Source organism: Diabrotica virgifera, chromosome 5, assembly GCF_917563875.1.
Source record: "Diabrotica virgifera virgifera chromosome 5, PGI_DIABVI_V3a".
NCBI lineage: Eukaryota > Metazoa > Arthropoda > Insecta > Coleoptera > Chrysomelidae > Diabrotica > Diabrotica virgifera.
The window spans coordinates 147,301,041-147,318,431 of NC_065447.1; the positions used below are offsets into that span (position 1 = coordinate 147,301,041).

Consider the following 17,391-nt stretch of genomic DNA (forward strand, 5'->3'; position numbering starts at 1 on the left):
TTTCTAAATCGTGGATTAGTCCCTGTTCTCTTCTCCGGTATACATATCTTACAATATTCGTTTAATTTATTTATAAATTGTTGGTAATTTAAATTATTATCTATTTCCATGAAATTATTAGTGATAGAAGAGAAAAGAGACCAATCCGCTTTATTTATGTTCCATTGGAATTTTGTATTTACACATTCCGCTTTATTAACATTAATATTTGACTTAATAATAATAGCAAAATGATTTGATCCTAATGTCTCGTCCACAACATCCCAATCGAAAAAATGACTAATATTTGCTGAGCATATTGTAAGATCTATTGCAGATTTATTATTGCTATTCGGTCTACGCATCAAAGTTTCTTTACCATTATTTAAAATTACAAGATTACAGTCCTCAATAGCTTCTAACAGATTTTTTCCTATAGTATCTACAGTACTACAACCCCAAACATAATTGTGGCTATTAAAATCACCACCAATTATAAAAGGCTTCTCTAGACTATTAAAAAACTTTTTCCATTCATTTAGAGTGATTTTAAGATTTGGTTTTACGTATATTGAATAAATGTTTAACTTTTTTCCGGATTGAATTTTAATTGATATGCTATTGCACATTATGTCATTAATTTGGTAAAAAGTAGGACTGTTGTAAAATTTTATTAATTTTTTCAAAAGGATGGCTACTCCACCATATCCATCATCTCTATCATTCCTAAAGACATTATAACCAGTAAAGTTAATAAAATTACTTTTTTTTAACCAAGTTTCTGATATTAATCCTATATCTATTTTATTGTCATACAAGAATTTTTCTAAATAACCCTTATTTGTTTTAATTGATCTCGCATTCCATTGAAGAAATGAAACGTTAGCCATCACGAGGTAATAATAATTGTGAAATATTGTTTTTTAATAATTCCAACGTTTTTTGATCTAAATTGTGATTAATTTGATTTAATGTTGCTGAAATAAAGTTTACTATTATTTCTCCTATATTATTTTGATTATCGTTTTGTGTTTGTGTTGTGTTAGAATAAATGGGATTATTAAAATTATAACAAGGCTGACTTTGTATTCTTGGTGTTTGCAAAATTTTTCTGCGTGCTTCCATTGTTTCTTTATCTACACTACTAGAATCAATACTACTTGATCTTTTTCGTTTAGATATTGTATATTTATTTGAAGTATTTTCTTGGTCTTTACTTACTGTTGAATAACATTTTTTATATTTATTATTAGCTTCATAATATGTTATATTTTCATTATTCATAACTTTTTTAATATATTCCTGTTTTTGTCTTTCTGTACAATCTGCTCCCTTGTCAGTAGCGCTGTGTTTTCCTTTGCACAATACACAAAGTAAATTATTCGGATTGGAACAATTAGATTTGTTGTGTTCTTCGCCACATCTTTCACACCTATCTTTTCCTCTACATTGGGCACTTATATGCCCAAATCTCAAACACTTTAAACATTGGATTATTCTGGGTGTATAATTTTCCACCTCGTATATCATTTTTTCTATTATTACATTTTTTGGTATAGACTGACCTTTAAAAGTGACAATTACGGTTCCTGTTTTTACATAATTAGTATTACCATTATCTTGAATCACTTTCCGCATAATTCTTTTTACATGTAATACTTCGAATTTAATTCCAAATCTAGGTTTAATTAATGATAATAAATCATTATCTTCTATCTCTTTATCTACCAATTTTATAACACCTTTCTTTTGAGTAAAAAACGTTGGAATATATGCCTCATACTCTTTGCTTTTAAGAATTTGAGAATCAATTAATTTATTAGCACTAGCAAAATTATTTAGTTCTACCTTGATTTTATTTCTACCAACTACTGTAATTTGTGTGATATTATTTTCAATTTCAGGTACTGCACTTAAAATCAAACGGGCCGTGCCGATCCTGTGTAATCGACCAATGTTACCGTTTTTATTTTCTATGTGTACTATATAAGGTGCATTATCTCCAAATTGATATCTATGTTTTAATCTTAAATTTATTAAACAAAAATGAATAACCATTTTCAATTTCGTTGCAAAACGAAAATACAGCCGAACCATATTCCAGTCCAATCAGAGAGTGCTGCAAGCACCTCTACCGGTTTCGAAACTTATTAGTCTCTCATCAGGAGGCACATATGTTGCTCTCCCTGATCCAACCAAAACAAACCCCAGCGTGCAGTCCCGAATTGCAACGAACGAAATGGCATAGATGCCCTAGCGGCAACTGCTAGCAAAAGACTAAGTTTTCACTCTAATGGCATACAACATATCCCACCAGAATGAAAACAATGGGAACCTTCTCTGGTTACACCTCCGAGGCTTCTACAATTTGCAAGCCATACGGATGCTGAGACTAAGGAAGATGAGGGAATTCTACAATTTACAATTCACGTCACATCTGCTCAGCGCGGTAAAGTTCCAACGAGACTGGTTCCCTTTATACTCCACACAGAGTAAATGTAAAACAAAAATGAATAACCATTTTCAATTTCGTTGCAAAACGAAAATACAGCCGAACCATATTCCAGTCCAATCAGAGAGTGCTGCAAGCACCTCTACCGGTTTCGAAACTTATTAGTCTCTCATCAGGAGGCACATATGTTGCTCTCCCTGATCCAACCAAAACAAACCCCAGCGTGCAGTCCCGAATTGCAACGAACGAAATGGCATAGATGCCCTAGCGGCAACTGCTAGCAAAAGACTAAGTTTTCACTCTAATGGCATACAACATATCCCACCAGAATGAAAACAATGGGAACCTTCTCTGGTTACACCTCCGAGGCTTCTACAATTTGCAAGCCATACGGATGCTGAGACTAAGGAAGATGAGGGAATTCTACAATTTACAATTCACGTCACATCTGCTCAGCGCGGTAAAGTTCCAACGAGACTGGTTCCCTTTATACTCCACACAGAGTAAATGTAAAACAAAAATGAATAACCATTTTCAATTTCGTTGCAAAACGAAAATACAGCCGAACCATATTCCAGTCCAATCAGAGAGTGCTGCAAGCACCTCTACCGGTTTCGAAACTTATTAGTCTCTCATCAGGAGGCACATATGTTGCTCTCCCTGATCCAACCAAAACAAACCCCAGCGTGCAGTCCCGAATTGCAACGAACGAAATGGCATAGATGCCCTAGCGGCAACTGCTAGCAAAAGACTAAGTTTTCACTCTAATGGCATACAACATATCCCACCAGAATGAAAACAATGGGAACCTTCTCTGGTTACACCTCCGAGGCTTCTACAATTTGCAAGCCATACGGATGCTGAGACTAAGGAAGATGAGGGAATTCTACAATTTACAATTCACGTCACATCTGCTCAGCGCGGTAAAGTTCCAACGAGACTGGTTCCCTTTATACTCCACACAGAGTAAATGTAAAACAAAAATGAATAACCATTTTCAATTTCGTTGCAAAACGAAAATACAGCCGAACCATATTCCAGTCCAATCAGAGAGTGCTGCAAGCACCTCTACCGGTTTCGAAACTTATTAGTCTCTCATCAGGAGGCACATATGTTGCTCTCCCTGATCCAACCAAAACAAACCCCAGCGTGCAGTCCCGAATTGCAACGAACGAAATGGCATAGATGCCCTAGCGGCAACTGCTAGCAAAAGACTAAGTTTTCACTCTAATGGCATACAACATATCCCACCAGAATGAAAACAATGGGAACCTTCTCTGGTTACACCTCCGAGGCTTCTACAATTTGCAAGCCATACGGATGCTGAGACTAAGGAAGATGAGGGAATTCTACAATTTACAATTCACGTCACATCTGCTCAGCGCGGTAAAGTTCCAACGAGACTGGTTCCCTTTATACTCCACACAGAGTAAATGTAAAACAAAAATGAATAACCATTTTCAATTTCGTTGCAAAACGAAAATACAGCCGAACCATATTCCAGTCCAATCAGAGAGTGCTGCAAGCACCTCTACCGGTTTCGAAACTTATTAGTCTCTCATATGGTTCGGCTGTATTTTCGTTTTGCAACGAAATTGAAAATGGTTATTCATTTTTGTTTTACATTTACTCTGTGTGGAGTATAAACGGAACCAGTCTCGTTGGAACTTTACCGCGCTGAGCAGATGTGACGTGAATTGTAAATTGTAGAATTCCCTCATCTTCCTTAGTCTCAGCATCCGTATGGCTTGCAAATTGTAGAAGCCTCGGAGGTGTAACCAGAGAAGGTTCCCATTGTTTTCATTCTGGTGGGATATGTTGTATGCCATTAGAGTGAAAACTTAGTCTTTTAAATTTATTACTTTATTTAAATTTTGCTTACCTGACTTATCTGTTTGATTTAAATTTGTCAAAGTTTCATCGTTATTGCAACTAAATTTGTTACTTACCTCAATAGTACTACTTGTTTGGTTTTGTTTGTTTGTTACCTTATTATTTACTCTATTGTTATTTTTATTTAATTCCTCATATTCCATCATCCCATCTCCTTCCATTTCTACATAAAATTTACCTTTATCTGGAGGTTCGGGTGGTATACCTTCCATATTATTTGTTTCCTGAAATTTAACTTCTAGGCGCTAAATTTCACACTTTCTTACAGATCACTGGTTTAGTACTTCTTTATACTACTCGTAATACTCAAAAAGTTAAGAAAAAACCTTAAAAATTAATAATTTTTAGGAGAACTTCTAAATAAACTGCCTTTCAATTTGACGTTTATTTTGTTTCTTTGACTTGTTAGCTATGTGTATGCCAAATTTCATGTCAATCCAAGCGGTTCTTTAAAATTTAGAGGTTTTGCAATATTTTACCGTTAAAGAACGTACTATAAATCAAGTTAAATGTTGTTTATATGGGATTAAGCACAGTTAGGTTGCAATGACAATTACCTATTTTACCAAAAAATACTTAAGAGGCAACAATAGCGCGCGGAAAACGCGGTCCAAGATTGCGGCTGTAATTTTGAATATTTTGTTGAGATATTTGGCACACATATTCGTAAGATAATAAAGATTGGCGGTACAGAGCCCAATTTGAGAAATATGTTAGTATGTGAAAATTACTCTATAACTAAATAAAATATTGCACATAGGAGCCTGTACCGCCATTAAGAAGAACAAAAAAATAAACTTTCTTCAAATAAACCTTTTTATCCCATACCTAGATTTTGTGTCACATTGGATCTACTAAAAATCGATTTTCTATAACAAGAAATCGAACGTGACTGACTCGGCAACATTTAGCGCGCCTATGAGTATAAAAAGTATTTTTTTTGATAGTATAATGTCACTATCAGTGTCGAATTACCGACGCACTGTTGCCTCACTGTTGAAAGTTCGCAGAACTTTAGAAAAACAAAAATATTGATGACGCGCTACTGTTTACTCTTAAGGTTTTGGTGGTGGTACATACCTTGGAACCATGGAAATCGAAACGTTAAGTATGTTTAGGTAAAACATGTAATTGACATTACAACCTAACTGTGGCTAATCCTATATAAACATACCATTTTATTTAAACATGCCACAAGTCAACAGATTTAGAACACTGGATCAAGTTATGATGAACTTTACAAATTAAGTATAGTCTTATTTTATTTATCTATTGTATTTTTCTTTTTTAGACGATTGTGGCTCATCCACCAATTTTGAAAGTAGCAGCGCCCCTTCCCCTTTACCATCATGGATTCCATTAACTTAATACTGTAATTACTTAATTTAGTACCTAAATAATGTAATTAATGTAGATATTAATTATTTTTGTTACCTATTTATTACACAGAGTGTTAAATGTTAGGCACAGAAAATTTAATAAAAAGTTGGCAATTAATTGTTTTGTGACTAAACTCTGCCGTTCACAGGAGGATATGGTCTGGGCAACAGAATCGAAAGGGGCGACAGTCTTATCGAATTTTGCCAAAACAATAATTTTGTCATCACTAATAGACATTGTTTAAAATGCCATTAAAATCTACATTGTTTAAAATGCCAAAGAGAAGACTATATACCTGGAAGTCACCAGCAGATCAAGAAGGAAGAATTGTAAGGAACCAAATATATTATGTACTTATTAATTAGACAGCCAAAATTCAGATCTATCCTGGAGAACAAGGTGTCTCTAGACATTCCACTAAAAACCAAAGAGGACCTTTTTCTTGCTGTGGAACAACTAACTACAAATATCCAATCAGCTGCCTGACAAGCAACACCAACAATACAAAATAAATGCATAATAAATGACTGCCCACAAGTTGTCAAAGAAAAAATTTTGTAAAGAGAAGATTGAGGAAAAGATGGCAACAGACCAGAGATCCTGCTGATAAGCGTAGATTCAATAGTGCATCAAAGGAATTAAAAAAGCTCTTCGAAGATCTCAAAAACCAATCACTTCAGTACTACTTGGAAAATTTAGATTCCACTAAAGATACCGATTATTCGCTATGGAAAGCCACGAGAAAACTGAAACAACCCTAGAAACCGTCACCTCCAATTAGAAAATCGGACAGAGAATGGGTTCGTAGTGCACAAGAGAAAGCAAGTTGTTTTGCAGAGTATTTCTCCGAAGTATTTACTCCCAATCAAGTGAATTCACCTGTGGAAGTAGACGTATTCTCATTTCTTCAAAGTCCATATCAAATGAGTTTGCCTATTCCGAAATTTAAATCGTCCGAAGTCATCTTAGCTATTAATAATTTAAACGATAGAAAATCTCCAGGGTAAGATCTGATCAGTGGAAAAGTGTTGAAAGAATTACCTATCAAATGCATAAAACTTATAACGTTTATATTCAATGCCATATTAAACTTAGGTTACTTTCCTGATCAATGGAAAGTATCTCAGATAATAACCATCCTAAAACCGGGAAAACCTCAAGAAGAAACTACATCGTACAGGCCAATCAGCCTCTTGCCAATCACGTCTAAAGTTTTCGAAAAACTATTAGTAAAAAAACTCGAACCCTGGATCAAAAATCTAATTCCAGACCACCAGTTTGGATTTCGATCCCATCACTCAACAATCCAACAAGTTCACAGAGTGGTAAAACATATAAATGCTGATTTTGAGGCCAAAAGGTACTGTTCAGCGGCATTTCTTGACGTTAGGCAGGCATTTGACAAGGTATGGCATGAAGGCCTCCTATACAAGCTAAAAAGGACATTACCGCACAGCTTTTACATTCTTCTTGAGTCATATTTGTCAGGTAGGTGTTACTTTATTAAATACCAAGATGCAATTTCCAAACTCTATTCTATCAAAGCTGGCGTACCACAGGGTAGCGTGCTGGGACCTACCTTGTATCTCTTGTTTACCGCAGATATACCTCAAACTCTTCAGGAACCACTAGAGGAGAGACCACCTACAGAAGAAATGATGCTAGGAACATTTGCCGACGATACTGCAATCCTAGCCTCACACACAGACCCTATTTATGCCTCGCATCTCCTTCAAGCGTATCTAGACAGAGTACAAGTTTGGTTTTTGGAATGGAAAATTAAAGTCAATGAAGGAAAATCTATTCATGTTACATTTACAACACGAAGAGGAACTTGTCCTCCTGTAACTTTAAACAATCACCAATTAGCCAACGAGGTAAAATATCTTGGTATTCATTTGGACAGAAGTCTCACATGGAGGAAACATATCTGGACCAAGAGAAAGCAACTAGGTCTCCAATTCAGAAATATGTATTGGTTAATGGGCCGTTCATCAAGACTATCTCTGGATAATAAATTGCTGCTCTATAAGGCAATACTTATGCCAATCTGGACATATGGGTTGGAACTATGGGGAACAGCCAGTCACTCCAACATCGAAATCATCCAACGCTTCCAATCAAAAACCCTCAGAACCATCACTAATGCACCTTGGTACATCAACAACAGAATTATTCATCGAGACCTTAAAACTGATATGGTACAAGAAGTCATCACAAAACGTAGCGCTGCATACATTGCCAAGTTGGAGGATCATGAAAACCAGTTTGCACTTAACCTCCTAGACAATTCCCAAGAACAACGTAGGTTAAAGAGGTTCAAACCATTGGACTTACCATTTAGAATAAACTTTTAAACTAATTAGTTAGTAGTTATGAAATGTAATTATTTTGTACACAACTTTATAAAAATTGTACTTTGATTTTGCCAGTGGGTAAAATCTTTCTTGTCCTTAGTCAATGTAATTACTTTTGTTTATTGTTGACACTCAATAGATTGCAAAATACTTTTAAATAAAAAAAAAATTAATTAGACAAACATACAAGAACGGAAATGATATGTAAACATCAATACAAGTAAACTAAGAAACCCACTCATAAATCAAAGCCTGACAGATGAAACTAATAACCGATTAATGAATGTTAAAGAACAAATTCTACAAAATACTGAAACGGAGACAAAATGGTTGTAACGAGGTCGTTGCGTTGTTGCTCCAGGTAACTAAATCAGTCGAAGGAAAGAGTTCGCTTTTTAAGACATTTTTATTTGGAATAAAAACGTACAAACGATAAGATTTTTTTTTGTGTGAATTTGATGGCCTTGGCCGTGCCAATAAGCCAGACATTTTGTTATTTTAAAAACAAACAATTTTGTTTTTTCAATCAGAGGAATTTTTTCTGTATTTCTAACTCTAAATACATAACAAACTAACATATTACATACAATTATTATCTAAATAATACACTGTTTTGGTTGTAAATATTTTTTTTGTACAAATTTATTTTTTTGTATTTTTTATATCTTTATTTTTTTGTTTTTTATTATTTTTATTATTATTTTTTATTAATTGTTTTTTTACTACGTTAAGACATAAACCCGATTCAACATCTCGGAGGTTTACATCTTCTTAGTTTTTTTTTTTCTTTTTTTTTTGCTTTTTTTGCTTTTTGCTTTTTAAAGATAAGATAATTAGCCTTAATTACTCGTTAATTCCGTTAATAATATATGTTTATAATCTACGCATCGAGCTTTCTGTTCGGGCCGATGTGACCATATTTTGTACATGAATGAATGATTTTGACGATCGCGTGAAATAGGAATTGCTTTTATTAATACGACAGGAATGTATAAGGAAAGGGAAGAAAGGTAATCTCGCTCAGCTCGCCAGATGAAAAGACATATTAGGGATATACGATCACCGCTCGTATAAGGATAGGTAAGAGGAAAACTGTCGGATTCGCTCAGCTCGCCAAAACGACAGCGGAAAATGGTCGGGAACTACTACCTACATAAACTCACCTCTTATACCTCGCAGTTGTTTATTATTCTTCGATCAACGCTCCAAGAATAATCATCAACTAGGCTTTTCGATCCGACTTTTATATCGTCCAAGACGGTACAAAAACACGTTTTACTTAATTCATTGGCGTACTCTAGACGATAAAATTATATTATCGTCACATGGTTATTAATAGAGACGGAGGAAATCTTAGATTTAATGGAAGAATAAGACCTCAGCATAAAAACAAACAGAATCAGATGTACAAAAAATAGTTTTAACACACATAAAAAAATTAAAGAATTAACCCAGAACAACAGAAAAAGAAAACCGGGAATACCAAAAGATACAAATGGGAAACTTGTGTTGAGTACTAACGAAAAATTAAAGAGATGGACAGAATACATAAATGAATTGTTCAAAGACAATAGAAACAGAACAGATGGAAGTCGAAATAGAAGATGATATGGTTTTAAATATATTAAATGGTAAAGCGGTAGGTCCAGACCAAATACCAGTAGACAGCTTAAAAACTTAGACATTATCGGAGACTTGTTTAACACAGTGTACAAAACAGGAAACATACCAAAACAATGGTTACTCTCCACCTTTTGTGCTATTGGGACCGTGCAAGTTCGGAAAGCGACACCTGGTTTCTTCGCTCTGCACTTTTATTCGCACTTTTAATTATATTGGTCAATCATATGGTCCTGGTTACTGGATAATTGTCAAGGCCATAGTCCAAAAAAAAATAATAAGAAAAAATAAGATTTAGGTTATGTTATTAAAACGTAAACAATTGTATGTAGTAAATAAAATTAGTTATTAAAATGCAGTATTGCAAGCAAAATACAATTAATTAAATTTACCTTTATATAATAATTGCATATCATATCAATATTGTGAAGCAATATATAATTTTTCTTCTTAAATGACAATAGGTACGAAATGTACGTCAATTTGACAATTTCAATTGACAATATGAATTATTTAAGAAAGTTGCAATATTTCTCCGCTATTCGCGCACGATCGTTTCGCGTATCCCTTCCGAGTATTTGCACACCGCGAATACCTAAAAATACAAATGCTACAGATTGCAGTAAATACAGAGCAATACCATTAATAAGTCATATTCTTAAATTATTCTTGAAAATAATACATGGTCGTATAAATAAAAAACTGGAAGAAGGAATAGATGATAGTCAGTTTGGGTTCAGAAACGGACTAGGAACCAGAGAGGCGTTATTTGCTTTTAATGTGTTAGCTCAAAGATGCATGGACATGAATGTGGATGTGCATGTTTGTTACGTTGATTTTGAGAAAGCATTTGACAAAGTAAGACATGAAAAATTAGTCCAAATTCTAAAGACAAAAACATAGACAAAAGGGACTTACGAATAATATCACACTTTTACTGGAAACAAAGAGCACACATTGTAATAGATAACGAACCCAGTCCAGAAATTGAAATCAGGAAAGGAGTTAGGCAGGGATGTATTATGTCTCCATTACTCTTTAATGCATATAGTGAAGCCATTTTTGAAGAAGCATTACTATCTCAAAGTGAAGGAATAATAATTAACGGAAGATCTATTAACAACATAAGATATGCAGATGACACCGTGATTATGGCAAGCTCTGCTGAACAACTCCAATTTCTACTAAACAAAAACAGTTTCTGTGAAGAAAATGGACTAAAAATAAATATAAAAAGACCAAATACTTAGGAACCTGGATTTCAGGGAAAAATGATCAACAACAGAAATAAGAACCAGGATAGAAATAGCAAGAAATTCATTTGTAAAAAATGAAAACAATTCTCTGCAACAAAGACTTTAGCTTACAGCTGAGAGTAAGAGCTTTGAGATGCTAAGTATTCTCTATACTGAAATATGGACTAGAAAGCTGGACATTGAAGCAAGAACACATAAATACAGTCATTTGAAATGTGGTCAGGGACGGATTTAGGGAGGGACAGGCTGGGCAGCTGCCTGGGGCCCCCACATTTCGGGGGCCCCCACAAAGAACCAAACGTAAAAAAATCAGCACCTTATTCACATAGAATAATTTTTGTCAATAAATTAACTGTGATATTTCGTTACATGGAAGTTTTCACTCCTGTTAAAAGGTTTCTCAAAATTTTGCCAAATCAAGGTCATACAGCAGAAGATTTATTTAATTATCTAATGACATTCCTGCAAGAACATGATATCAATTTGAAAAACTGCAGGGGACAGCCTGTGACAACGCGTCTGTTATGAGTGGAAAATATAATGGTGTTCAGTGTTCAGGCTAAAATTAGAGAACATAATATCTTGGCGTTGTGGATTCCGTGTGCCGCCCACTCTCTAAATTTAGTTGCAAAAGCTTTGTGATTTCTTAAGGCAGATCCACATCAATAAAAATTTATGTTGTGCGCTGTATTTGACGCAAATTTGCACGAGTGCGCTGAACTTTTTGTTGATGTGAATTGTGCGCCGCATAGAAAAACGCAAAATATTTTCGTGGCGAACAACGCACGCTATCCATCGTGCTGTCAGTTTTTCAGTCGACTTCAAAGAAATTTGCGCCGCACAGCGATGTTAGTGTGAATTTTATTATCCACTTGTCGCTAAGTGAATTAGGCGGTACAACACACGAACTAAATATTTACGTGGTAAAAATACTTACCAGATTTAAATGTGCGCCACAAATATTTTGTCTCTATTTTAAAATACAACACATACATTTTTCACTTTCTCTACATATGTATAGATACAACTTGATAATCTAATGTTTAAAAGCTGCGTCTTTAAGCAAGAGCAACGCCGACCATGGCAGAAATATTATTATCATCTAGAAAGTGATGCCGCAAAAGTACTAGTCGAGGAAATGAAGCATTTTGGCTCGCAATTTTTTCGTCCAGCATGGATTTACTTGAAATTTTCACAGAAGGTAGGGAATAGTCCAAGGATCATTTTCTATATCACGCCGCTGTACGCTAAAACCTTGGGGGTGGTTGCCACCGCATCTCGGGGCGGGAATTTTTTATTACTTTTTAACCATGTAAATCGATGTAAAAAGTAATTCCAAGAAAAAAATGTTTTTTACATTTTCTTCGTAAAACTAATATTTTTCGAGTTATTCGCGCTTAAAAGTTACAGTTTTTCGATGAAAAAATCGACTTTTTTAGAGGGTTTTTGAGAATACCTCGAAAAATGTGCATTTGATCAAAAAAACCGTAGATATCAAAATTGTATCTTTTAGTAACATAAACCAAATTATTTTTCTGTAATATCTTTAAGACCAATACAAACCGAGATACGGCATGTTAAAAGTTAGCTTTTTTCGTCAAATGCATAATTTGAAATATTCAAAGTAAAATAACGGAAAAACTTTGCATTTTTCAAGGAAAACTTAAATAATATTTTTTCAAGTATATAGTTAGTACTTTTAAAAAATAATAATTAAAAGTTTCTAGCCTCAAAATTAAGCGACTTATGGTCAAAAAAAGGTCGGTAGTTGCTTTTCTCTATGAAAAAATTAGTGAAAACAACCCCCTAACTGCCCTCCAAATTAAAAATTGGTCTTCACTTTTCTGTAATTCATTTTAAATTTGTATTATCAATACACCCAAGAAGTTTGACCTATTTAAAAGGGCTAATTTTATAAAAATTGGAGTTTAAAGAAAAATAAATTTTTTGGAATTTCCCATTTTTTACCATTTGCTTCAAAATATCTGCGAAAATACTGGAGATACGAAAAAAATGATGAACTACTAAATTGTAGCTTTTTTAATAACTAAAATCCTTTTGTGCATAGATTTTCATTACAGTGAACAGTTAGCGAGATATAGCTATTTAAGGCCTCTATTTACGAGTAAACACCCCCTTATTCGAGCACTTTAGACCCACCCTAATTAAAAACTAAGGGATCTAACGGAATTTAGTTTACACAGTCTTATAACTCTTCAAAACTCCTACAAATTGATTTTTGAAAAAACTTTTTATCGCCAAAAATAAAGGAGCTATGTTTATAAAACATGTTTATTTTTTTTTTTTCGGAAAATTCGGATAGTCCGCTTATGGATAATGTTCAGTGTATGTATAATACCACAGAAAAGGTTCGTATACTGAAAGATGACTTAAAAACTATTTGTATTTGTATTTGTATTTGTACATATTTATAAATTCGTATTTTTGTGTAAATAAATGTTTTTGTAATTCTTTAATTCTACTTTTTTTTCTGTATAATATAATAAAATATCTACTTGTAAAAACTGTAATGTTATTAAGGGTGGTTTTTAAGGGTTGAGATATTATGATATTTTATCCTAAAGTATAAAACAATCATTATTTAACCAATCAAAACCAAATTTTACCCATAATAAAGTTTACAATGTTTTTATATAATTTTTGACAATAAGGGGTAGTTTACACCCCTAAAAATAATCAACGCCCTTAAGCATAATATAGAATATGAAGTACAGGCTGAGATGATCCTAATCCCAAATTTTTATGTAAATCGATGCAAGCCGAAATTATTCTTTTAGGATAAGTAAATTTTTTATATATAGCTCCAAACAAGGGTGGTTTTAAGGGTTGAAATATTATGATAGTATATCTTAAAGCATAAAACAATCATTATGAAACTAATAAGAACCAATTGTTGACAATATTAAAGTTTAAAATGTTATTTTATAATTTTTTACAATTAGGGGTAGTTTTCACCCTTAAAAAACCAAAAGCGTACAACGGCTCAATATAGAAAATTAACTAAAGGGTGTAATGAGCCTAATCCCAAATTTTTGTACAAATCGATGCTGGACGAAAAAATTGCGAGGTTTTGCCATTTTTTCAGCTTCATTTCCTCGACTATACTAGTTAAAGGTTATAATCAGATTATAGGAGCATAATCCAAAATTTCAGAAGACGATGAGCAACAATTTAAAACTCGTAGCTATGCAAATGGTTTGTATAATCGAATGTGTTAGTGTTAAACTAGAAACAGGAATATTTGCATTGTTTTGGAATGAAATCTTAGAGAGGATAAACAGCACAAGTCGTATACTTCAATATTCAAATATTGACCTTAATTTAGGAGTGACACTTCGTTTATATTTGATTCTGATATTTTTCTGATGCTAATTAACTCCAGTGAAAAGAGATCATTCTCAAAACTTAAGTTAATTAAAAATCGACTTCGGTCTATGATGGGCCAAGAGCGTTTGAGTCATCTCTCTATTATGAGCATTGAACACGATGTCTTAAAACAACTAGACATGTCCTACATAATCAAGGAATTTTCGATTAAAAAATCTGGGAAAAGTACCCGAACTTTAACCATACATCTATGTTTATTTTAAAATAAATATTTTTTTGTAACAAGATACAGTATTTGTATTTTTTATTATTTAAAAATATATTTACAAAAGTAGATCAACATTTTTTTTATTTATAAAAGGCAAAACCTTGTAGTTGGCTGTATACCATAGTTATAATAAAAAAAATGTTTTTAATGGTAGGAGGTAAGGCCCCACACCAATTCTTTTCAGTGGCCCCCACTGCCTTAAATCCGGCTCTGATCAATTGTAATATTATTAAGCTTGGGCGCCAAAAATTGTAACGCCATTAAGCACTAAAAATGTATTCTTTAACCAACCACATAATTTTACCGTGACCCGACATCTCGTAACGCGACAGTTCGTAACGGCGACAATTCGTAACCGCGACAGTTCGTAACTATACATATTCGTTACTGACAATTCGTAACGTTAATAGTTATTTATTATATAAGTGTTAAAAGTACACGTTTAAGGCACGCATGTGAAAGTTTGCAGAATGAGCGAAGCGAATTCTGCAATTCACATGAGTGCCTTAAAATGTACTTTTTAACACGTATATCATACAATATTTTTTCTACAAACGTCTTATATATCAACAATTATAATTTATTCATTTTCAATTACAGGACAATATCTACAAAAACTTTTACTTGAACTTGACTGACATTCCATTTTTATATTTTTCTTGACATTACATCAAAACTGCATATACTGTCAATACGTAAATTATAACAACTATAGAATAACATCTTACTTTTAGTGTTGTATATTCTAACAAATTTTAATAGTTTTTTTCTACAAACGTGTTAAAAATGCAATAATACAGTTTAAATTAAATTTTAAAAAACCTTTTAAACCACCTTTTTCAAATTGTGCAAGTTGTACTATTAATATTAATGTTAATAAATGAAATATAAATATTTTGACGTTTCACAATTTGACAATTCACTTTTAACTGCAGTGCCTTAAAAAATTTAAAGCACTAGTGCTTTAAAGTAGCATTTTTAACGCTTCTATGGAGTGCTAAAAATTGCATTTTTAACACGGTTGTAGAAAAAATATGTTTATTTTTGTTAACGTGAAAACTAACTTTTATTAGTTACAGTTACATACCTACGATTAAAATTTCATTTATCAATGTAACGAACGAGTATCAGGATAAACATTTTTAACACATTTTATATTTCGTATAGAAATAAATTTTTAAAATTGTCTTAAAATATAATATTATTTTAGTGCGGTAGATTCGTGCAAATATTATAAAAATTGCGCATTTAATAATACAAGCATATAATTTGGACCACATATACTACACATATAAAGGTTCAAATTTAGATATGAGGCCATCTCAGATTCTGCGTTTTACAAAAATGGCGGGCATTCAAAATGGCGACTATACATATGTGTCTAATAGCACGATATCTTTTGAATAGTCTGATTTCAACCAATTTTTTTACCTACATAGGTTCTTTTGTGATTTATAAGATTGATGTCGTGAACTGGAAGAATCGGTTTACCAGAAGTTGTGTTATTCCTGATTTTTTTTTAATATGTTTTTTTTTTCAATTTTTCACCCTGTATATATTAATTCTTTAATAAGGTAAAGCCTCCATTCAAAAGATCGTATAAACACCTATTTTTTAGGAAATATTTTGAACTTTTTAGTTATGTTAATTACCATTTAATAAATGCATAACATATCTTTACATATATATTCTTATGAGCATATTTTTCTGTAAACTACACATTTTAAAGTAAACCTAAGTTGGGTAAATGTATGCATTGAAAATTATAAATTATTATGGGTCGATGGGAGGTCCAATAACAATTGATAGGAGAGAGGTCGGTGGGGCAACTTCCCCAGATGTAAAATGCTCAAGGGAGTTTCATGTTCGAGTGTCAAGGTTCAAGAAGCATGTTTTTGCGACAGGGTTATTAAAAGAAGTAATTTAATCATAATACATATATTTATAATACTCTAATTATAACAAAGTGGACTGAAAGATACAATGTATAAAGATAAAATTCGAAGTAATATGTGATTGGAAACAAATATCGCCATAAACACAAAGTGCGGTGCACTGCAAGGCAGCCTTATTGCACCGACACTGTCGTGTGCAGCCTTTTTTGCAGCCACACCGAGTTAATTCTCTGCATAATTGGTAAGCCTTTGGTAATGATAGGTAATGAGAAGATATGTGTCATGACGAGTAACTTCATTAAGATTCCTGCCATCAAAACAAAATGTAAATTCACCTGACTTTTTCTTTACAAGCAGAACCGGACTACACCAAGGACTGTTAGACGGTTCTATAACTCCAAGTTTGAGCATCTCATCTAATTCGCGATTTAAAATATCAGACATGTAGGGAGACATAGGGAAAGTACGTTGTCGAAAAGGTTTCGCGTCGCCAGTATCAATAGTCATTTTGATCTTATCTGTTCTTCCTATTCCATTATTTTTGTCTACCTCCTGAAAACTATGAATTACAGCATCCGCTAAAGGTCTCAACTCGGGAGCAAGGGAATCAATCGAGCACAAAGACTGTGGAAACAAAACATCACTTTCAGGTTTTGAAGATACTATCTCGCAAAAAGGATTTCTGACACTCCACCTATTTTGTTCAAAAATTATCGCTAAAGAAAATTTTTGAAATTTTGAAATAAAGTTACTTCCTAGAATAAAATTTAGTGGCAGCGATGGCACTACAAGACAACTAATCACATGACAAACTCCATTCGCCACAAACGGTAAATCTACAATATCAGAAACTCTTTTACTCGATCCATCGGCTAAAGATACATTCTGACTATATGATAAATCGATCTGAGTGTTATTTTTCTCAAGAAAATCTAATCCCTTA

General features: G+C 33.2%; 2 protein-coding genes across 2 annotated transcripts in view; one reads left to right on the forward strand and one right to left on the reverse strand.

Moving 5' to 3' along the window:
* The window catches only part of LOC126884494 (uncharacterized), a 58,100-nt gene extending 52,279 nt beyond the window's left edge, over positions 1 to 5,821 (forward strand). The window contains exon 3 of the mRNA XM_050650431.1: positions 5,616 to 5,821. Within this exon, the coding sequence (XP_050506388.1) occupies positions 5,616 to 5,687 (72 nt within the window). The 3' untranslated portion in view covers positions 5,688 to 5,821. The remainder of the gene's footprint in view (positions 1 to 5,615) is intronic.
* The window catches only part of LOC114336692 (MOB kinase activator-like 2), a 392,967-nt gene that overhangs the window by 198,533 nt on the left and 177,043 nt on the right, over positions 1 to 17,391 (reverse strand). The gene's annotated exons all lie outside the window — the stretch shown is intronic.